Below are 24,038 nucleotides of genomic sequence, written 5' to 3' on the forward strand. Positions count from 1 at the left end.
CTGCAGAAACGTCGCTTGGCAATCATCATCAAGATTGAATCAGGCCAGAATCAGCAACATTTGCTGAAGTTGAGTGGGGAGGCGGGGATTCTGATGAGGAACAGGGTATGTACATGGAGACAGTGTGTCTCCAGAGATTTCTTATTAGTTGAAAAGAAAAAAACAGTAACTATGCTATGGAGAAAGTGGATACACCTCGGCCAGGTGTGCCAGGTATTCATTTATTGCCTCTTAGCTCCGAACTCCCCTGACCTTGCCCTTCCTTGTCACACTGAAGAGGGGACGCTGCAAACTCCTTTATCCTTTGCCAGCCTGACCCACAGTGGGCTCTGAAGGGGCCCACAAGGCTAGAGGAGGAAGATGGCCTTTTTCTTCTGTCTCCTTTGGTCCGGCATGGGTCCCAGCAGCATTCCCCACCGTGGCAGCTCTCTGCTCCCCTGGCTTGGCGGGGGGCACCTCCAGTGAGCTGATTCTCCAGCACGGGACAGGCAGCATATCCCAGACAACCACAGCCACCCCTTGGAGGTCTCTCCCCCTTGGGGAATCTCCTCTGAGTTTCCAAGTTCCTTCTCTGTGTTTTCTTCCCTTAGCCCTAGGGGTGACAGCTGTTCTCTGCTAAGCTGCTTTAGAGCTTTTTTACCCTTTAGTAGTTAACTACCTTCTACACAGTTAATTATTTATATTAAAATCTTCCTGTTCACATTTCCTCCTTCTTGGACTAGATGATCAAAACGAACATCCCCACTGAGGGGCAGATGGGCACTGTGTGCCATAAGATGGGATGCCCCGAGAGGCATCCCACGTGACGCAGGTAGTGGTTCAGCCACCTGGAATGCAAAACCAAATCTAATCACGAGGAAATCGCAGACCAACACACATAAGCAGCAACACCTAAAACGAACTGTATCCTTACAAACTGTTCCTATCATCAGAGACAAAGCTACGGAAATGATCCAGATTAAAGAAGACCAAGGAGACATGACAACTCAGTTGATTACCTGATCCAGACCGGATCCAGCACCGCAGAGGGAAAGGTGCTATAGAGGACACAATGCGGCCAATGGGAATATGAGTGGTGAGGTATTCTATCAGTGTTAGATGGATGGAATTTGACAACTGTACTGCAGTCGCCAGAGAGTATCTTCTTCTTGATAAGTACTCACTGAGGTATTAAGGTTTTGCAAAAGGCCATGACGGGTGTGGAGGCAGCGGGAGGGAGAGGAAGAGAGAGGGGTTTGGGGTGAGGGAGAGAGAATGCACACACATTTGAGAACACACATGACAGACAGAATGAGACAAAATGTTAATAGGTGTATCTGGGCAAAGGATATTTGAGCCTCATGTGTACAGTTCTTATTCTCGCAACTTTTCTGTAGGTTTGAAATCATTTCCAAGTAAAATTAACTTTTTTAAAAGAGGCAATACGATATAGCAGTGGTCCTCAACCGGGGCTGTGTCCTGGACACACCCTAGACCACCTCAGAAGCTCTGGGACCCAGGCATCTGTAGTTCTCAAAGTGCCCCGGTGCTTCCAATGTGCAGCCAAGGGTGGGAAACACCAGTCTAGTGGGTGAGCTCGCTCACTAAATTTCAGACATGACGAGCAGTGCTTTTGCTCTCTGAAGAATAAGCACTGGGTAATGCAAACTCCGAGCCTCAGTTGCACGGGGAAAGGCAGAGATGAGATGTTGAATTTGCATGGCCCTGGCCAACACAGACAACATTCCTCTTCTAATGGTTCCCAGGCAGGAGAGAAAGGCATTTCCAGGACAACTGTGCCAGGAATTAAACACAATTTAAAGCTGGCAGGAGCTAGAATGGTTTCCCAGACCTCAGAGCTACCTCCCCAATCCCATCTTTTTGGTCTCACTGCTAATACAACCAGTCTGGGTCCAGCTGGCAGAGCACACGGGAGGAGGCTGCTCTCTCACCAGGCAAACTGAGGACTGAGTACCGGAAGGGTGTGGAGAATTATCCTCTTGGGCAAGTTCAAGGAGAAGGCTACTGCTTGGCATATTTCTCAAAGCCATTTCCCACTCTAGAGGCCCCATTCTGTCCTGTAGAAAGAGTGGAGGGCAACCAACATCACAGTCCAAATATTGCTCACCTCAGGGCCAGTCTGTGACAGGTTGCCACAGGACGGTTCATATTGAAAACTGGGGGGACCATGCTGGGGGGAGGTGGTAGTAGTGAAAGGTCACAAACATTCTTGCCCACTGTGCAACAGGCAGGGGCAAGAGGTGGGATGGGTCAGTAGCCACATGATAAATCCCTTGGGGCCTCTGAAATCACAAACGTTCTGGTAACTTCCACTTTGTGAAGAGGAGTTAATTTTTACTCCTCTCCTTTCCCGTGTCTTCTCCATTTTCAGGTGGGACAGATTTGCATATTTGGGCATCTCAAAACTGACGAGCCCAAAACTGACCATGAGCTCACTCACACCCCCAGATGTGTTCTCTAACTACTCCCTATCTCTGTGACTTTGTTTCCCCAGCTGACTGAGCCAGAAACCTGAGACTCATCCTAGATGAGTCTTCTCCCTTCTCTGTCCCACGTCCAATCACTGATCGAATTCCACTACCGTCCTGCCTCCAAACAGCCAGAATCCACCGCTCACTACCACCCCCAACAGTGCCCTGCTGCCCACTGCTAAGCTCTCTCAACTGCTACGCCAGCCTAACTGAAGCCCAGTCACGCCAATTCATCCTGGCTCCAGCATGGCCGGCTTGCATCACCACCTTCTTCTCAGTTCACCTTCCAAATCAAACCTCTGAAGAGCTGCTTCCACCTACAAGTCAGGTCTCACCTCCACAGGATGTTCCATAAGACACTAGAGGACCTGGGTTTTCCTGTTTCTCCAACTTCTTTCCCCAGCCTTGGATTTTAAGCTCCCTGCACACACAATTTTGTTTCACACTCTTGTGTACCAACTTTCAACAAAGCCTATCCAGCCTCCAAGCTTGCACATCTCCAGGGAGTCACCCCTGACCTCTCCGGGACTCCCCTTTGGACTCCCATTCTATTACTACAACCACTGCACCGTTTGAAAATTATCTGCTCCTATGTATGTCTCCTATACTAGGACTCCAAACTCCTTGAAGACAAGGACAGTATCGCCACTGTATCCCCAGTGCCTTGCACAAAGTAGAGTTCTATATTTCTAGGATATACTGGACTGAAAGCATTTATGGTTTTTTGAATATCAAGGCCTTTAGAATCTGGCAACAGCTATAAGGAAAACACATGCAAATCATGATGAACTATAGACAGCACCAACAAAGAAAACACGACACTGCTGCTCTGGAACTGAAATATCCCCAAAATAATGAAAAATGACATGTTGGGGGCTGATATAGAGTTTATTGAATTAGATTTTTCTATTTACAACTGAGATCACGTCTACATACTATTTTGCTAGTCTACATGGGTACATTATTTCCAACAAGCTTAAGACTTACCATGAATGGGCTCATTCATACAAAAACACACTCACACTAATTCTTTTAAAACAGTAGTGCATACACTATACTCCTCCTATAAAGCCAGCTTTGATTAAAAACCACTAGTTTCAAAGATCAGTCTCTGATTTTGAAGATGAACCAAGATATACATCGTATGATTCTAAAATCTTTTTTAGTCATTTTGTACAGCTGCTATCTTATTGGACTACAGTAAATATTTTTTAAAAGGACACTGATGAGGGGCACCATCTGGTGTCAACCTTAGCCAGATAGCTGGTTTCCTCCTCCTTCCCCAAAAAACCTTTGGCCAAGAGTTCTCCACTGTGAAGACTGAAAGGACCTGGTGACGTTTCGGCATCAGTCTTGTTACCACTTGGAGGTAACAGAAGCAGGCTCGTGTCCTCCTTTAATTCTACCACACTACATGACTTGTGATTGGTTCTGAAATTAGAACGTTCACCATCGTACTTAAAATTTTAGGGGCATGAAGAGTCAGCTAGAACAAGGAAAAAGGAAGTTGCAGGTAGGTAGGTAAGTAGGTGAGCACATGAAAAGCCAAGCTGCTCTGTCCAACACCAGTGTACATGTGCTTTAACTAAATGAACTCAGGAGGCCAACAGCAGCAGACCTGCTCAATTCACCTTCCAAATCAGAACAAGACCAAAAAGCTCAGGCTTGAGTTGTCAACTATGCATAGGTTCCACCAGTGATGAGGAGCTCATAAGCAGGATCTCTACTCCTTCTGCACAACACGATGCAGGCACACAGCATGCCCAGCAGCTGTTGAAAGAAAACAATGGGGAAGAAAGGCTGAAAACCCTCTCACGGCAGGTGTGTATTTCTTTGTTGGTAACAGAGCTGTTTCGAAGTTCAATGACTTCAAATCATCAAAAAGGCAATAACGACAGTGACAGAAGGAATTTCTTATGAGTACATTATTTTTTAAAGAACTAACTCCTAAGCTTCAGCTTCCCTCCCAGGAACTCTTTGTAAAGCCAGCAGGGAATCAAGTCTCTCTTATTTGGCATCCCCACTACTAGTCTAGCGAGTGCTCTCCAAAAGAACTTTCTGCAGCGATGGAGACATACCACATATGCACTGTCATGTGGCCTCATGTAGCTACTGAGCACCTGAAATACAGTTACTGCAACTAAGGAGTTGCACTTTTTATCTTATTTAAATTAATTTAAATGTAGACACATGTGACTAGTGGCTACCATTCTCGACAGCAAAGGCCTGGGGAGTAGAATGAGCAAGAATGTGTGTGCTTAATGGTGGTCTTTTCAGGCCCTTCAGTTTTTGGAGCAATAGGCTTTACAACAATCCACAAAATTCAGTATGTGAATAGCCCTATGGTGGAAAACCAATTCTGATGCCAAAAAAATGTAGTTGGAAGGTTTTTGTTTCCTTCACATTTACCATTTTTGAAATCCATGGTTCTGTGGTATTGTATACATATTATTTTTGAAAGGTCACTCTTCCTTCATCATTTTATTTTAATAAGTCCTAATCCTTCTGTGGTAGCATACTGGAGTAGTAATAAAGTCAAGCCATGTTATTTTGGATAAGCAAAAGGATTAAGCTGGATTAAAGAGAAAATGATTCTAGAATTTTTGACCTACCTTCTCACAAAATAAATTTTTTTGTGAGATAATTTGCTGTTCTAACTTCTCATTGATGGGGACAAGCCTCAGTTATCTGATTTTAAAAGATAGGGTCCTTTGTACATATGTGGGTCAATCTAATTTCTGCAAAATGTACCCAATCCATAAACAGACTCTCAAAGTTTGAAGTGGAAGATTAACTACTACTACTAAGACAAACATACACATAAGGATGTCCCCAATCTGAATTCTCCACGGTATAAAGTCACCCACTCCAATTTCTACCCTCACATTAACCTATATTCTGCCCATTCGGGATATACATTTCCTGCTCAAACCCAACAGTTTCACTATTTCACAATTTGCTGAGTGCTTACTAGTGCAAAGTACCTTAAACACAAGAGGTGAATTTTAACGTTTACTAAACAATTTAAGTCAATTCTAGACCGATGAAGTATCTAATTCCTAGAGAAATACATTTCTGTTCTCTGTACATCAAAACATTGTTAGAACAGCTATAAACTCAAATGCAATTATGTTCCCAGGCAATGTTAAATTGAGCAATAAAAATGCTAAGCTCAGAAATGACTGATTTGCTAGGGAAAAAAAAATCTCTCTTCCCACCCCCACCTCCCCACATTCCTTTCAATTGGTTAACTTCTATTATAGGAGTCAGCATTCTCAAAATGAGATCTGAAATAAGTATTTCTTTCCCAATTTGTTTATTTCAATGAAATCAACATGTATTGATTTTTAAACAAATAAACTTGATAAAATTTTACTCATGCTTGGGAATCAGTCTGCTTAAGAACATTAAGCTCTACACAATAATTTCTTATCCTCACCATTAAGTATTACAGGCTCATTTCCAAAGGCCTGTTACACTGAAATTCCATTGATTTTTGAAATACTCCAACAACAGACTTAGAAACATTACACAAATATTTTATCTCCAACATTATCTCTTGCAATGAAATACTCTCTTGCAATATTCAAGGCATGAGAACTAAACTTCACTTAGCCCAAATATAACACCTAGCAACTGCAAAAATTGCAAAAAAAAATGACAAGTGGTGATTTAAAAAACTGACTGGCAAAGTAAAATGTTCTATGATATACCATGCAGGTGGTGGTGGGGGAAATAGGCATTCTTATACAAAAATAAGAACTTTTGCACATTAGAAACACTCTTTTCTGAGAAAAAACTGGAAATACCTATCAAAATTCATTCATACATTGATACTGTAATTTCATGGTTATAAATTTTTGCTATAAACAGCCCATTAATGTTGATTAAAGTATGCCTATAAAATGGAATACTATGCAGACATGAAATTAAGAAGACAGATCTATATCCAAAATACACTAATTTGTTTTTAAGAAGGTACAAAAGGTTGCAAACTATATGAGTTCATTTATATAACATTTTGCAATGTTGGCCAGGGTGTGAGGGGAAGGAGGAGGAAGTTACTCATTTTAATGAATAACTGGTAATTAAGGAGGAGGAGGAGGAAAGGGCCCTCTCCACTGGCTTCACATGTGGCATATAGACCAGGAAAAAAGCAATGTGGCCTTGGGAAGCAGTTCTCTACGAAGTCTGCTCTTGATTGTTCTATCTTGAGGACATGCTAACTTCATGAGACTCCAAAGTAAAGACTTAGAACATTTTCCCCATACTGCCTTTGTAGAGAGAGAGCCTTACTCACAGCAGTTACTCAGGAGTTTGACAAATCAAAACCTAGATTTTTGTCAATTATTACAACTAGACTCTTTAAATATAAAATTCATAATTGATCATGAGTTAAGAGAGTGGCTACTCTCAAAGAAGTAAAATATCCAGCTAATCTTCAAAAGTCCTGTTATAATAATTAATTGGTATTTTCAGGTTTTCTTTCTTGGTCACTTTGGTCCTACCCAAATCTTGATTATTTAATGGACTAGAGCAAGAGTCACCAAACATTTTCTTAAAGGGCCATATCACAAATATTTTAAGCTTTCCAAATCAAGACAAAAATCAATCTCTATTGTAACTACTCAACTCTGCCATCTTACCTCTCTATTTTATCCAGCTAAAGTGTCAATTAACTGTCAGGTTTCCTGACAAAATTTAGGAATTTAATCTTGTAATTGGAGGCAGAGTACAACAGAGGCAGGGGTCTTTAGTGTTGCCACTGTGTGTGTGATGGTCATGTCACGCTATCCTTGCTCGCCCTAAATTTTGTGCCTAAACAAAGAGGGCTAAGACTGGAGAATCTCCAACCATCCTCTCCAGTTCTAAATTTCTATATTAGGATTAGTGTACAAGTACAAAAGCTCACTGATCTTTCAGTTATTTCTGCCTTTGTTCAGATTTTCCACACCCAGGGCACCAATCTATCAGATTTTGAATACCAAAAGCTTAGAATGTTTACAGGTACTCTTAAAAACAATTAGGGAAAATTCTTTTATTATTTCAGATAAATTTTCTCCCCTTACAACCCAAGTTTTTAAAATTTTCAAAACCACTAGGTTTTGAGTCTGTGAAAGTTCTGAATCCCTAAACTTAAGCAGCCTTGCTGAACTGAAAAAAATCAAGCTTTATCAGCTTTTACTTAAGTCAGGGTGACCTAAGTATAAAACACGTATGGCAGTCATATTTAAATTAAGAGACTAGTTAAAATATTTATTAGCCCCTATTGAAAAATATTTAATAAAGAAATATCTGGCAGGCTAAGCCACTTAACTAGATGAGGGACATAGCTAAAGTGATTTTTATCAGTCTTCTACATACATGTTGCATATTTCATGACCACAAGTACCATACAGTTCCAAAGCTTTTTCACTGCATGCTAATACATGTGGCTTTATTACTGAACATAAAATCATTAAGAATACACAGATCAGAATTCTATTTGGGAAAAGAGACCTTCCTCATATTTCATTATTTTTAGCTAAATGAATGTGTTTGCATAAATAATCAAAATATGAAATAAATCCCTGCTGATCATCAGATTATTGCTATGCAGAGCTGCAAAGTAAATACTTAGAAGGGCAAAGACCATGGCAAATAAAGAGGTAGACTTTTTAATGAATCATTTCAGGGCTGTCTGAATATCAGCAAAGTAAACAGTCATCCTTTCGCCTTTCCCATTAAATACACTAGCTTCTATTCAAATATACAAAGAGCAAGCAATTCAAGCAATTTATCTAACAATTAAAAGATATCTACATTTTTCTTTTTTAAAACAAAAATTTTTTTGGTAGAAATGGAGTCTCATTGCCCAGGCTGGTCTCAAACTTTTGACCTCATGGGATCCTACTGCCTCTGTCTCCCGAAGTGCTGGGATTATAGATGTAACCCATCACACCCAGCTCTTTTAGCTCTTGAAATAAGTTTCAGGCTTAAGAAAGCATAAGCTGAGGCTAGGCACGTTGGCTCACGCCTGTAATCCCAGCACTTTGGGAGGCCGAGGCAAGTGGATCACCTGAGGTCAGGAGTTCAAGACCAACCTGGCTAACAGTAAAAATCTATCTCCACTAAAAATACAAAAATTAGCTGGGCATGGTAGCGGGCACCTGTAATCCCAGCTACTTGGGAAGCTGAGGCAGGAAAATCACTGGAACCCAGAAGTCAGAGGTTGCAGTGAGCCGAGATCATACCACTGCACTATAGCCTAGGCAACAAGAGCAAAACTGTCTCAAAAAAAAAAAAGCAAAGAAAGCATAAGCACTTTAGGAGGCCAAGACAGGAGGACTGCTTGAGGCCAGGAGTTTGAGACCAGCCTGGACAACATAATGAGACCACATTTCTGCAAAAATAAATAAATAAATAAATAAAATAAAAATAAAAAATTAGTCGGGTATGGTGGGCTGTGCTTGTAGTCCCAGCTACTCGAAAGGTTGAAGTAGGAGGATCACCTGAGCTTAGGAGTTCAAAGTTACAGTGAGCTATTATCATGTCACTGCACTCAAGCTTGAGTGACAGAGTGAGACCCTGTCTCTATTTTTAAAAGTTGTTGCATTTAGTGCAAGAGACCAGTGCTGTAGTACCAGTTCTTGATTTAGATATATGAATACGTAAAACCCGTGAGGACAGAAAAACAAGAACTAGAGGGAGAACTAGCATACAAAAAAACTGAAAAAAGCTTTGTATTCCAAACTGAAAGAAAGAAGTATAATTTTTAAAAATTTTGTGACATTCTATTAAAATGTCTTCCAAGAATACACTATGACAACAGTTCATTTATGTTTTGAACAAGTCACTCACTAATCAAGAAAGACAGTAAGACAAGGAGTTCCCTCAACACATAGTCCGTCCCCATCCAGATTTCTGGTTTCTTTAGACCATTCCGGGTCTAGGTGTATAGACAAGAAATGGGAAACCGGAGGCCAGTACCTCAGTCACTTCCACATTACCTACATACACAAAGATTCACTGTGATGGGGATTAAAACCATGCAGGGCTGACATCACAGAACCAACTCACTCTGATAGAACTCCTTGGCAAGCTGTGCTTACCTGAATAGCTGCAAATGCCAGTGCAGCCCAGATCACATGCATCATGATTTCTTGTAGCTTCTTCACAACTAGAGCCTCACACCCCTGTAACAAACACAGTCATCCTCATTAGAAGTCTTCTTTAAAAGTTAAAGCTGCAGATTCACAGGTTACTACCCACTGACAGAAAGGAAAATGACAGAAACTGAAAGAGGGGAAAAAAGATTCCATGATTGGTATAATTTACAGACATGTAATTAAAGCAAAAGACAACGCATTTTATAATTTACAATAAGACAATATGACATTAAAGACAAGCAAAAGGTGGCAGAAAAGAAGTCCCAGATGGTGGTAAGACATGGTGAAAAACAGTTAATCAGGCTAGACTCAAGTCTTGGCCAAGAGACTCACCTCAGCATAGAGGTCAGAAGGGTGGGCCAGGCTGCCATTACAATTGCTGGCAGTCTCTCTGCAGCAGCTAAGAGGGACACTCTGGTTTTTCGTTTCTTTGAACCAATCTGTATTTTCCCAGTCTGAGTAGTTGTGAATTCCACAACAATGCAGCTAGAAGAGAACAGGTATTATTCCTCACAAAACCCAAACACCTGAAGTTCCATGTACTACAGAGCTTTAAAATAAGCCACTCTAGACCAGTGATGTCTGATATAACTTTCTATAATAATGGAAAGTCTGCATGATCCAATATAGTAGCCACTAGCCACATGAAGCTCTACTGAGCACTTAAATTGTGGCTAGTGTGACTAGAAAACTGCCTTTTAAATTTCAATGTAAACAGCCAGACATGGCTAGTGGCTCCAGAACCCCCAAACGAAAAGTATATTGCCAGGCCAGGTGCAGTGGCTCACGCAAGTAATCCCAGCACTTTGGGAGGCCGAGATAGGCAGATCACCTGAGGTCAGAAGTTCAAGACCAGCCAGACCAACATGGAGAAATCCTCTCTCTACTAAAAATACAAAATTAGCTGGGTGTGGTGGCACATGCCTGTAATCCCTGTTACTCAGGAGGCTGAGGCAGGAGAATCATTTGAACCCAGGAGGTGGAAACTGCAGTGAGCCAAGATCATGCCATTGCACTCTAGCCTAGGCAACAAGAGTGAAATTCTGCCGTCTCAAAAAAAAAAAAAAAGAAAAGTTCACTGCCTGTAAGGGGTAGTTTCTAACTAAGGAAAAACTTCATGTCTTACATGTTAAATATCTGGTTCCAAGTTAAATATTATTTCCAATGACAAAGTGTTTAAAATATTTTGTCTTAAAATTTTTGAGATTTGCTTTAAGATAATGAAGCAAAAAATAAGTGGGGCAATTAAGACTGACAAAAGTTGATATTATTGAGAAAGGGTCGGGGTGCAAACATCTATTATACTATTCTTTCTACTTTCGTGTACATGAAACTGTCCATAACAACTTTTTTTTTTGACAGTTTGTCTGTTGTCTTTTCTGATCTTGTTTTCTAAAAGTATATATAGACCTCCCACCTCCCCTGGAGTCTATCTGGACTCCCACCTTTCCTGTGACACATACCTCTCTCCTGCATCATCACCCCTTTGGCTAAGTACTTTGGGAGAGTACAGACTGGGGTCAGGGAAGGGGAGTCAGATGATTAAAAAAAAGTTCAAGGTGTTTCTTATCTGGCTAGGTGATGAAATAAACTTTTCAAGGGTGAAGGCTGGGGAAAAATATTGGTCACATCAGGATAGCCATGGATGTGAAGGGACATGGCTAATTTACATAGAAATCACAATTAATGTTGACCCAATAGTGACTGGTCCTCAAAAACAAATCTGCCTCAAGAAAGCTCACCTGTCTCTGTACATAATCAATAGCCCGGCTAGCAGCATCAGGGTTGGTTCCATTGTAGGTCTTATACACTTTCTGAATGCTGCGATCAACCTCATTTTCCACCTGAATCAGAACAAAGAATTCAGTCCCTCAAAAATACTAGCAAAAGTAACATTAGTCAAGGCTCCTACTAAAATACTTACATGAAATGTTTGCAAGTTGCCAGATCTCTATGAATTTCTTGTAACGTTTTCTCCATTCCTGCCTTCATCTTCATATAGATATAGATGAAGGCAGGAGGGAGAAAAGTGACAGGTAAAAATTCAGACATATACCACATAGATTAAAGCATTCAAAGAGAAGACTGTGTGCAAAATGGCAGGCTAACAATGTATTCAAAAGGGAGAAAAGTTGAGGCTTGGGATAGATGTCCTAAATTATAAATGGACGCCTTCCTTTTACAAATAAGTTTCTCAGAAGACTACTCATTTTCCTGTCCTAAAGGAGGTAAAACAAAACAACTCTGAAGCTCCTGTAAGATACTTTTAGGACAAATGCCAACATTATTTCCATTTTATTTATTCTATGTTTAGAGTTGGCTAAATGTGCAAAAGTAATCAGGTTTAAAAACATCAGTTCTTAGAAGTGGCACTTCATGAAAAAGCTGCTGTTCAATGTATTGCAAAAAGGAGACAGGAAACAAGCTGCATAGCTTATTGCTGCCAATTACTAAAATGGCAAGCAAGTATCATTTAGTAAAGTTTGCTTGTACCAGATCCTCCTTGCCCCTCTGAGGACGGGACTTATCTAGTAATTACAACAGTAATAAAATAAGTCGATAAAATTGATAACCAGATCATAGGTAGGGACATAATCCACTGCATTTTTTTTAGCACAGCTTTACAGTACCTTACGTATCAATGATCTGAAAATTAACTTGGCATATTATGTCCTTGACTTAAAACCATTAAGTTATAATGAGAATGAGTCTATTATGTCTTTACCATGGCCCTAAAATTATGCCCATATTAATTAATTTAAAGCAGCCTATTTAGCCTTAAGTGGTACTAGAGGTAGACAGCAAAATCAGGCAAAATAGAAAGGAAGGAATGGTGAAATGACTGAAAAAAATGAAGGGCAAGAAAGGAGTGCTGGCACCAGCTGCCTTGGTGTTCTAAGTTGGCAGGACCCCTTATTCCTCAGGACAGCGGTGGAAGGTGGGATCACAACTCACAACATCTTTTTCTATGTTCAGGACCAAGGCATTTTTTAAAGAGACAATGGAAAACGAAATCCTGAGTTTGGTTCTTCTAAAGCAGAAATCAGAAAATTATGCCTCCCCTCATATAGGCAATCTATGTGCTGAGGAAATCTGAACAAACTTCTCAGCTAATTATTCATTTGCAGCTATAAATACCTAAAATCAAGAGCAATACATATATAATACTCTGCTATATTAAATGTGGTGAGGAATCTTGATATGTAAATATTTGACAATTAACTTTAGATATTTAAAATACAGATTAAACAAGTAAGGCAAAAGAAAATGTTTACTCTGATAAAATGAATGTGTTCTATTTTACTTGAAACACTTAAACCACCTTTTAAGGCATTATGTGAATTACAGTAGACAACATACCTTTGCTCTGTAAACATATCCCAAAACCACTACGACAACTTCTGTGACAAAAACCAAGAGCAGGATGATGACAAACTGTAAGAAAACATTGTTTAAAATTATATACAAATGAAAAAATAACTTTAAATACACTCTTGATTAAAAAAACTTATCAGAGATAATTGCTAGAAGTTTAAATGCTAACTCTGTTCCAACTGTAAGAGCCAAAGAGTCTCAGGTTCAAGAATAGAGTAGTGTAGACTAAATACTCCGGCGTGTTCTGACAACACATCTTACCGTGGCAAGTCCACAGCGACTTTCCCGGATTGTGGCACAGCAGCCAATTAGCCCAATGATGAAAAGCAGGGCTCCTACAGCTATGATCACTACAGCAGGGATGAGCGTGTACACATCTTCAAAGAAGTGGTCATAGTCATCATAAGTGATGAAGACATAGGCTCCCACATAGCATAAAATGCCAGCTGCCCCCTGTAGAAAACAAAGTCAGTACTGGTCTCTAAGCACTGCTGGTAAAAATTTCCTATTATTGCTTAGTATGGTATAATTTAATGAGAGTTACCGTAACTGTTATAGACTTTTTTCAGTGAAGCTGAAAAGTCTTCTATGATTCCTTATTCAGAGCATTTCTATACTAGATAAAGTTAAAAAGTTATCCACACTTCACCTACTTTTCAATAATTGATGGTTCAGCTAGGACCAAGAAACCATAACCAAAAAATGATGATGATGACACACACCTACACATCCCTAAAGGCTTACTGTAGCTCAATTCCACATTCAATACGGATCAGTATGGTGGCAGGGGGATCCTTGCTCACTGCAGTTACCCTCAATAAGTGGGGAAATGTGGTAGACAAGACAGAGCTTGGATCTGAACTCAGGCAATCTGACTCCAGAATCTGCACTTCTAATCGCTATCTACCCCACCTCAGGGAAAAGAAAATAAACCAACAAGTGAGCATGATACGCACCCCACTTCCAAACATCCTGCTGTCCTAGAGACAGTGAAATGGCAAAGCTAGAGGGCTCAGTCATTAAAGAACATTACAAGCCCTCTATTAATTCTTTAGAATGGTGGTTCTCAAACTTTCAAGTATATAGGAATTGCCTGAGGATCTGAATAACGTGCAGATTGATTCAGGAGATCTGGGGAGGACCCTGAGAGTCTGCATTTCTAACGAGTTCCCAGGTGATGCTGGTGCAGCTTCTTCTTGGAGCACACTTTGAGTAACAAGGTATTAAAGACCTAAAGGGAAAGTGAACACACAAAGGCATGCGATAGGTGTGCCTTATTTCAGCTGCTTCTCCAGGCTTCATTCTCCAGCTGCAGAGTCTTACTTTCTCTGTTATTGTCAATTTTGCTATCTTTGGGTACCAGCTCTGTGCTGACAGCCCAATGCCACTGGCTTATATGCAAACAAGCAAATGCAGTGTCAGAGTAAGTGTTAAAACATTTGGTTATCATTTGTATAAAAATGAGTTATCATTTATAGAGTACTTTGAAACTTTCACAAGAAGTATTTCATCATCCTTTTAAATTTAATATATAAATCATCTTCAAACTAGAAACAGCTGCCACAATGATACTGGAAATATCATTAACTTCTCTGAACCTGAAAACCCAGCTCATTTAAGTTTATGAAATTCAGTAAGCTTGGGGATCATCAGTATATTTTCTTACACTAGGCCATTAGGATCACTGTCAGATGAGGAAGAAAAAGACTCCATGTATGTAAATTTGGGAAAGTAACTTGATTTTTTAAAATGTAACATGAACTTTTTAAAGTAAGAAGACAACTAGAATAATGAAGGCAATTTTAAAAAACATCATTTTAAACCTCTCTTCCTCTGGCTTCCAAGAGGCCCCACTGCTGGTTTTCTTCCTACTTCCCCAGCTGCTCACTTTTTCATTCTCTTCACGGACTCTGAGATGTTAGTAATCTCCAGGGTTCTGTCTTCAGCCTTATTCTTTAGTCATTCTCTGGGCTCTCTGTGGGCTATAGCAGCTATGGCTTCATTAGTCATTGTAGCTCACTACTTGAGCTATCATCTCAGACCTACACATTTCCATCTGCAAGTTCCAGAGACACACCATCCTCAACCTGTCTCAAACCCTTTCTGCCTTCCTGCCCAGCCCATCTAATCTTCCCTTACATTCCTACCATAGCAAAAGGTACCAGACATCTAATTTTTCCGGTCAAACATCTGAGGATTAACTTTCCTTGCCCCACCTCTATAGCCCATCAATCACAAAACTTCAAGTTTACTTCCAAAACATTATTTGAATACTTCAACTCCTCTTCAACCCCACTGCAGTGCTTCTGTCTTAATTTGGGCCTTATCCCCCTAAATCTTATTTATTGACTCTCCCTGCATCTTAATACATTCTTTATACTACCAGGGTTATTTTTATTAAAAACACAAACCATGTAATCCCAGCACTTTGGGAGGCCGAGACGGGCGGATCACGAGGTCAGCAGATCGAGACCATCCTGGCTAACACGGTGAAACCCCATTTCTACCAAAAATAGAAATAATTAGCCGGGCGTGGTGGCGGGTGCCTGTAGTCCCAGCTACTTGGGAGGCTGAGGCAGGAGAATGGCGTGAATCCAGGAGGCAGAGCTTGCAGTGGGCCGAGATCATGCCACTGCCTGGGTGACAGAGTGAGACTCCGTCTTAAAAAAAAAAAAAAAAAAAAAAAAAAACCAAACCCAAACAAAAAAAAGAACAGACCAAGGCACAGCCTTACTTAAAATCAGGATGACGCAAGTGAGACCCCGATGAACCAAGCTGTTCCTCCTTTTCAGCCTCAGATCTCATTACCCCTTGTGAACCATGAACAATATAGAACTGTTATACCGAAATGGACCACATATTCTTTCATTTCTTTGCCTCTGCTGTTCTCTCTAGAATGCTCTCTTCAAATGCCTGGGAACTCCTTGTCGCTCATTAAGACGAAGCTTAAATGCTACCTCTTCCTTTTGGAAGCCATTCTTGACCATTTCAGGCTGGATCAGCTGCCCTTGGTGGACACACACATCTCCCAGTGCATGGTTCTAACAGAATATTTATCAAAACGGTTGCAATTATAGCTATACCTGTCTCAACACACCTTGAGAGCACAAATTGTACCCATCTGTCCTTCACCCTTGTATCATCTAGAACAGTGCTTGGCAGACAGCAGGTATCAGTTAAAATGTATTGAGTATACCTCATCTTACCCCTTTCCCTTGAAATCACCCTCCCAACTCTATCATAAGCTTTGGTTTGTATTTGCCTTGGTTTATATTTGTATTGTTTGTATCTGGTTTCTCTTCAGTTCAATGCTTATAGCTTTTAGTTCACTATTCAAACATTTGGCAACTTAATCCAGCTTGCTGAATTCTGATGGCCATTACATCTGGAATATATTAATATATCATAAATATCTGTCATAAATATAAATGCTGTACTTACAGCAAACTGCCTGTTCAAAGGTTCTCAGAGTTCACTGACGTATTTGCTTTTGGGGCATAGTACTAGAGAATGAAGGTGAGCGCAAAAGTTGGCGGGGGGAAGAAGAGAAATAGCTTATTTTAATTTGGGTGCATTTATTACAGAAGTATGTCAACTACTTAACACTCTTACCAAATACCCCCTTTTATTGACTACTTGTGTGATATATATTCACACACATGTACACACACACATTTTGCTAAATAGTATCAGTCCTCAAGCTAAATTAGAAGCAATCCAAAGTGTAAATTAATCAAATTTTGTTATTTGTTTTCACTAGGCATTTCTCTATCCTTTAATGTTACAGCTTTTTTTACTTTAAAAGGCAGTATTTATTTCTCACAAGGCTTGAGTCAAAATGAATTCCATTCCTGAGCCTTCGGTACACTTACCGAAACTTCGCTAGTTTTAGCCTATGTACATCTGAATGAAAATAAGAGAAAACTGGAGGATATATGTACTTAACAATTAACCTGAAGCATAGTTCGCTGATGAACTACTTGCATTTTAGACATAAAATGATGAGTTTTCAATCTAAAGAGGTTCCTATGAGACGCACACTTAGTGCTGCTTGGAGATGGGCCAAGGGAAACGTTTCCTCTGCTGCCACTGCCACTCCCCACTAAAAGAGGCACTCATCTGAAACTGAGACTACAAGAAAGCAGAAAAACCAACAGAGACAACCAGACATACAACAAATGCAATGGAGGGCTGTGGGGAGATGCCATTTGTAAAGCTGCCTCTTCTTTTCTGATGGACTCTAGAACAGTTTTTTTTGCTTCCAGGCTGCAACCAGTCAACATCCAAGTCACACAACGAGATGAGAACATAACAAAGCTCAATTTGGCAACATACAGTGAAAGGAACTTACTTGTTGCACACACCAAAAAGGAAACTGCACTGATTGCTGATATGAAACTATACATCAAATTGCTTATAAATAGAGGATGTGTTTCCTAAATTGAAAACAGCTTCAAATTTTGCTTTTACTGAAATACGTATATGGTGCTTATATCTTAAGCTGTATAATAAACAATTATGAAATGACACTGGTTACTCTGAAAATATAGAAGAGGTATCCCAGTAGTGGCTGAAGACCTAAAAACAGCCAAAAGTAACTGCTGTAATGATATCCAACCATCAATATGAAAAACACTCAAAAGAACATGGGAAACAGTATGGTAAATGGAAGAGAGGTTCTAAGAAATTCCTAACTAGCATGCATAGGGACTTTGTAGTCCCTCAGATTTTTAATGCAGAAATTGTGGCTATCAGAAAAGCTATATAAAAGGTGAGCTTAAATTCTTCTTTTGAAGGGCCATGACGGGATTGAGATTTATCAAAGGATCTGAGCTTTGCCAATAAAGCAGCTGCAAAGGAGGGGTGTGGGGAGGAGGGAGGCGCAACAGAAGAGGAGATGAAATGTAGAACTTGGAAGCAGCTGAACTGCTTTAGTCACCACTGAGAAAATCTGAGCCTATAAGGAGGATTTGTGCCAGGACAGTATACTAAAATATTCATCCTTTTACAAAGAAGTGAAAGGAAATTTAGGCAACAGGCTGAGGTCTGAAATTACAGAAAGAGTAATTTTTTAAAACCATTCTTTATCTTTTAATAAGCCTATCCTCTAAATTAAGTCACAAAATTTTAAAACTTTAGGAGAGCCAATGCTTTTCCACTGAGCTGTTTCTCTAAAAAATAAAGCCATCTTGTTAAAAAATTTTGCAAGTGTATGAGTTCCAAAAGTATGATACTTCATTTTATGCTTTTACCCTTCCCCTACATATGGACAAATGTGAAATCTCTTAAAGAAATTTCATTCTTATACGAGATTGCTTTTTCCATAGCTAAGAAACTCTTTTAGGGGGGAGGTAATTTTCAAATATTCTATGAAAGAGAAAAGTAGGTAAAATGTTAAAATCTGGGCCGGGCGCAGTGGCTCACACCTGTAATCCCAGCACTTTGGGAGGCCAAGCTGGCAGATCATCTGAGGTCGGGAGTTCGAGACCAGCCTGACCAACAAGGAAAAACCCCGTCTCTACTAAAAATACAAAATTAGCTGGGCATGGTGGCACATGCCTGTAATCCCAGCTACTCAGGAAGGCTGAGGCAGGAGAATCACTTGAACCCGGGAGGTGGAGGTTGCAGTGAGCCGAGATCGCACCACTGCACTCCAGCCTGGGCAACAAGAGCAAAACTCGGTCTCCAAAAAAAAAAAGTTACAATCTGTAAAACTCTTAAATTCCTTCATTTTCATCAACCACAGTGTAACTTGCCATTGGAATGTGGCAATAATAAAAATGAAACAGATTTGCTACAAGTGGGGAGATAAAGTAGCTCTGTTGCCAAAAGTATACCTATATGGAGATTTAGAAATGTGAAGGTGAAAGCATCCCACAGGACATTTTGGGCGAAGCTGAAGCAAGGAATAGAAGTGAGTTTCTTGCAGTGGTATGTAGTAGACTTTGATGATGGTTCACGTCTACAACTGGCAAGAATCAAGACAATGTAAAGACAAGGCACCATCTGGACTTTATTCACCTAAAAGCACAGTGCCTGACAAATTCTTGCTTGCCTGTGTGAACTGCTCCTTTGGAGCGATTTTTGCCAAAGAATCAATTAGTAAAGTAGAAGTGACTGGAGTGTTGAGAGAAAGAAAAAAAATCAAGAAGTAAAAGACCGAGCAAAAATTGTTGTACTCTAGACTTCGTAAGAAAGCAGGTCTTAAAAGCAAAGGGGAAAAACAGGCAGGAATCCATCTTATGCATATGTCTTTTTAACATTTAATCCAGAGTTTCCTATACTGTCCTATTATTTTCCATATACCTCTTTTCTCTCCTGGGAAGAATCACTGGTAATTCCATACAGTGGATTTCTGAAAGCTTCCCCAGACTCCACCCTTATGCTATTACAAGTATCTTAAAATCATCTTAAATCCTTTAGCATTCTACTTGCCGTAATGTATATTCTCTAATTCAACCAGGCTTTCTTTCACCTCCAACTTAATCCGACAGAATAGTTTACGGCACTAAACACAACTACTTCTTATGTAAGTCCACTACCAGTATGTATCATTTACTCTCCTACCAATTCTCAAGGAAAAAAAAAAGGCCATTCCAAAGACTCCAAATCCTCTTTCAGAAATTAAAGCTACTCTTACCAAGAATTTCTGAAGCTATTAAATAATATCATTTTCTACCTAATAAATTGATCAACAGTAAAGTTAAGGAGTATTCAAAGATATGTGAGGGTGCAGAGAGAAGGGCCCTCAGACAGGCGGGAACACAAACTAATAGAGAATCATCTCTTTGGAAAGCAATCTGTCAATACATATCTGCCTCAGCATTGATACCTATATACCTACTTATTCCACTTCCAGGAATCTATCCTTAAGAAAGTTAGTCAGAAACACAGATTTGTATAAAAGGTAATTAATCGAGATGTTATAACGAAATTGTGGCTGCAAAAATGAAAATTAAAAAGCCCAGGTATTCAGAGGTGTGTTTGCATTCAGCCCTGAAATTTTCTTAAAGCATCGTTTAATAATATAATTGTGGTGTGATCGGGAAAAAACACATATACCACATATTAGAAACAAACCAAAATGCTAATATTGGTTGTCTCTGGGTGGTAGAACTATGGGTGATATCAGTTTGCTTTTAAAATACTTTTAGTGTCTTCTTTAAAATATATTAGTTGCATAATTAGAATAATAGTTAAAATTATGTCTGAAATTGAGGCTTTGCTGTTCTCTCACCAATGAATTAATTCCTGGATGTGTCCTTAACTAACCAAACACAGACACCTCTTACATCCTAAATATTTTAGGCACCTCTGCCAATCTCTCCCACTTATCACTTTTCTCAGGTCTGTGTGGCTTTGACTCATCCTGTACATGTTTTCTGATTATCTAACACAATTCTTTCAATGTACATTATGTTCCTCTTCTCATATTACTTTTCAAGGAGACAAGTTTTTTTTTTAAGTCCTACTTAAATTGGGTTGTAAAGTTTTGTGTTTTTTTAACTCACCACTATAGTAATGAGAAAATTTTATTTATTTATTTATTTTTTTGAGACAGGGTGTCACTATGTTGCCCAGGCTGGCCTCAGACTCCTTCACTCAGGGGATCCTCTCATCTCAGTCTTACTTGTAGCTAGGATTACAGGCATGTGCCACCATACCTGGCTAAGAGTTTAAAGTTCTGACAAGCCACTGTTACCATCAACATCACTATTATTATTGCCGTTATTCTTTTTTTTTTTTTTGAGACGGAGTCTCGCTCTGTCGCCCAGGCTGGAGTGCTGTGGCCGGATCTCAGCTCACTGCAAGCTCTGCCTCCCGGGTTCACGCCATTCTCCTGCCTCAGCCTCCGGAGTAGCTGGGACTACAGGCGCCTGCCACCTCGCCCGGCTAGTTTTTTGTATTTTTTAGTAGAGACGGGGTTTCACCGTGTTAGCCAGCATGGTCTCGATCTCCTGACCTCGTGATCCGCCCACCTCGGCCTCCCAAAGTGCTGGGATGCCATTATTCTTAAATAAGAAATACTTTAATTATTTTTACTGCTATTACTCTGATGATATGCCAAAGGTCATGCTCCTCAATTCTGCCTTATTTTCACCTTTTCTCTATTTGGTTTTTCATAATCATTATTAATCCAGCTTAACAAAGTTGTTCTATTTAATCCAATATCTACTGGCTGAACAACTCAAAAGTTCAGGTGGCAAAGAAACTGGAGATTAACCAATTGCCATTGCCAAATTATTGTTAACAGCATGGAAATTGGCTGTTTCCAGATGGTAGGGCTCCAGAGGTTATCTGAGAAGCATGAAATTTAAATATTTATTTTCCCTGAGACCCTCTGTTACCCTACCCTACTCTAACTGTAAAAAGAGTCCACTACAACACATAGGAGCCTGAGGTGCTTAAGCTTTGTAATGCTAGAGTTCATCCATGCTTGGATTATGTGTTTAACCAGTAGCAACAATATAAGTTACAAAATGTCAACATTTATTCTAGAACCCCTTCAGTAGATTAAAAACAACACATAAATGCAGATAATTTTTTTATCTATTAACTCTGCCTAACTACTAAAAGGAAGACAGTGAGGAGAAGGAAGAGGAAGAAGATACGTTAACATTTTTCAATAAAGACTTACTTGAGACCAGCCATGAGTAAGATTTCTGGGGGAAAGGTGCACATAGAAATTTAATCAGATGAAAAGTCTACCCTCTCTCCCCATTAGCTGTCAAACTACAGGGACCGTGTTTACTCTATTTCTCAAAAACAGGTCAAGGGTAGATATTCAATATGCATTTACTCATGAATGATTCTTAATACACCTGTTTGGTCTAAGTACAAACTTTATGGAATACATTTTCTGAAAAAAAATCAAACAAGCCTAACCTGAATTAGATCTTATGGAATAAAATTCATTAAATTATTTCAAAGCATGATAAATATCCTAGAAACCTAATAACCCATTCCTTAAACTGCAACTAGAGAGAGCGCCCCTGCTGATTCCAAGTTCTAAATGATTACTCAGGACCTTGACAAGGCTTTTGGTCAGTGGACACGTGAGTAAGATTGTAGTAAGAGTGGAGACATTCATTTTCTTAACTGTTGAAGACAAACTAAGACACATACACTTCCTATTATGTACTTGCTTCCTGACAAGTTAGATTTTCTTCTAGTGAATTGAAAACAACTATGAAAAAGCAAAGTTAGCTGAAGGTATGTCCCATGACATATTCTTTGTCAGAGCAGTCATTCATAATAGGAGAAATACAGGAAGTAGAGAAACAAATTCCAGGATATCAGATGCAGGTTCCAGTTTAAAAGTATCATACTACCACCTCGAAAGTGTAGGATGTGCTGGAAAACACAAAGTATGTACAAGATTTGTGACAAGGGAGAACCACACTTGAAATACCTCATTATAATGTTGTATTTTTTAAACAAAAGCATGATGGTATAAACCTCTTAGTAATTTGAACATACCAAGTATACTTTTGCCTTAGTCTATAGCCTGTTCCTTCAGTTTTGAATCCCCCCAATCTCCCAATCTCTTCCAAATTACCCAAGTCAGCAAATTCTTATACTCTAGATTTTTTTGCCAACATAAAGCACCACCCAATCACTTTATCACATCACCCTTTAATTCTCTGCATAACACATCTCTCTGATCATTTTCTTCTTTATTTTGTGTGTCTTGTTTCACCGGAAAGTAAGTTCTATAAGAATACGGATTTTTCACTGTCTTTTCATCATTTATCAACAATATAAGCACAAAGTAAGTGCTCAAACATTAGTGTTATATTTGTTTAGCAAAGCAAATTTTCCTTAATTATATACATTCACAGACATAAGTTGTGATAAGTTTTATTTATTTATTTATTTATTTATTTATTTATTTATTTATTTTTTGAGATGGAGGCTCTTTGCCCAGGCTGGAGTGTAGTGGCTCGATCTTGGCTCACTGCAAGCTCCGCCTCCCGGGTTCATGCCATTCTTCTGCCTCAGTCTCCCGAGTAGCTGGGACTACAGGTGCGTGCCACCATGCCCGGCTAATTTTTTGTATTTTTAGTAGAGACGAGGTTTCACCATGTTAGCCAGGATGGTCTCCATCTCCTGACCTTGTGATCCGCCCGCCTCGGCCTCCCAAAGTGCTGGGATCACAAGCGTGAGCCACCGTGCCCGGCTGACAAGTTTTATTTTTAAAGGCAGGATAAGTTTTAAAGGTTACATATGGCTTTCAAATACAATTTATATGTATAAAGTACTTCATATGAATGATGGTTACTGAAGGTGCATTTTCCAAAGCTATTTCTAAAGGCATTTATTTAAAAGGTATGTGACGTTTTGTGGTACTTCCCCATTCTACAGGTGTCTCTACAGTGTTATACTATCACCTCTCAGACGAAAAGCAGCAACCTAAATAGATATTTAAGATTATAAGTTCTATAAGCATGGACAAAGTTTTCTGTTCCAGTCCCTGTAATGCCTAAAATAAATACGAGCAAAATAGGTATTAGCCAATTAGTTTTTCTAATAGGGTTTTAAAAAAAAGTAATTTGTATAACATAGGACTCGATTAAATAATCAATTAATTTACCAGAATAAAAACTTAATGGTAGGAAGTACTGATTTAAACTTGTTTTAGACGAGCCCTCTTTGGTCAAATTAAATGACTTACCAAATTAAAAATCCTGTCTGACCTTGGTACAAAGGTACAGTTTACAGAATAGGCTAATGACTATTTAATACAATAGCCTTGGCTGGGCGCGGTGGCTCATGCCTGTAATTCTAGCATTTTGGGAGGCCGAGGCAGGCAGATCACGAGGTGAGGAGTTTGAGACCAGCCTGGCCAATATGGTGAAACTCTGTCTCTATTAAAAAAATACAAAAATTAGCCGGGCATGGTGGCGCACGCCTGTAGTCCCAGCTACTCGGGAGTCTGAGGCAGGTAAATCGCTCGAACCCAGGAGAGGGAGGTTGCAGTCAGCCGAGATCATGCCACTGCACTCCAGCCTGGGCGACAGAGTGAGACTTCATCTCAAAAAAA

General features: G+C 39.6%; 1 protein-coding gene across 4 annotated transcripts in view; it reads right to left on the minus strand.

The window, feature by feature from the left end:
- Positions 1 to 3,338: 3,338 nt before the first annotated feature.
- TSPAN3 (tetraspanin 3) overlaps positions 3,339 to 24,038 on the minus strand; it is a 26,154-nt gene continuing 5,454 nt past the window's right edge. Inside the window, exons 1-7 of one of the 4 annotated variants that reach the window (XM_017870398.1) lie at positions 13,362 to 13,425; positions 13,256 to 13,329; positions 12,980 to 13,054; positions 11,362 to 11,463; positions 9,953 to 10,105; positions 9,563 to 9,646; positions 3,339 to 4,241 (exon numbers count right to left, since the gene is read on the minus strand). In XM_017870398.1, coding sequence (XP_017725887.1) covers positions 4,149 to 4,241; positions 9,563 to 9,646; positions 9,953 to 10,105; positions 11,362 to 11,463; positions 12,980 to 13,054; positions 13,256 to 13,329; positions 13,362 to 13,425 — 645 coding nt within the window. In that variant the 3' untranslated portion in view covers positions 3,339 to 4,148. Of the gene's footprint in view, positions 4,242 to 9,562; positions 9,647 to 9,952; positions 10,106 to 11,361; positions 11,464 to 12,979; positions 13,055 to 13,255; positions 13,448 to 24,038 lie in introns of those variants that run through there. The other 3 variants (XM_017870379.1, XM_017870388.1, XM_017870380.1) reach the window with 3 other exon arrangements.

The sequence above is a fragment of the Rhinopithecus bieti genome, unplaced genomic scaffold (assembly GCF_001698545.2).
Source record: "Rhinopithecus bieti isolate Rb0 unplaced genomic scaffold, ASM169854v2 scaffold_662, whole genome shotgun sequence".
In the NCBI taxonomy this organism is placed as follows: Eukaryota; Metazoa; Chordata; class Mammalia; order Primates; family Cercopithecidae; genus Rhinopithecus; species Rhinopithecus bieti.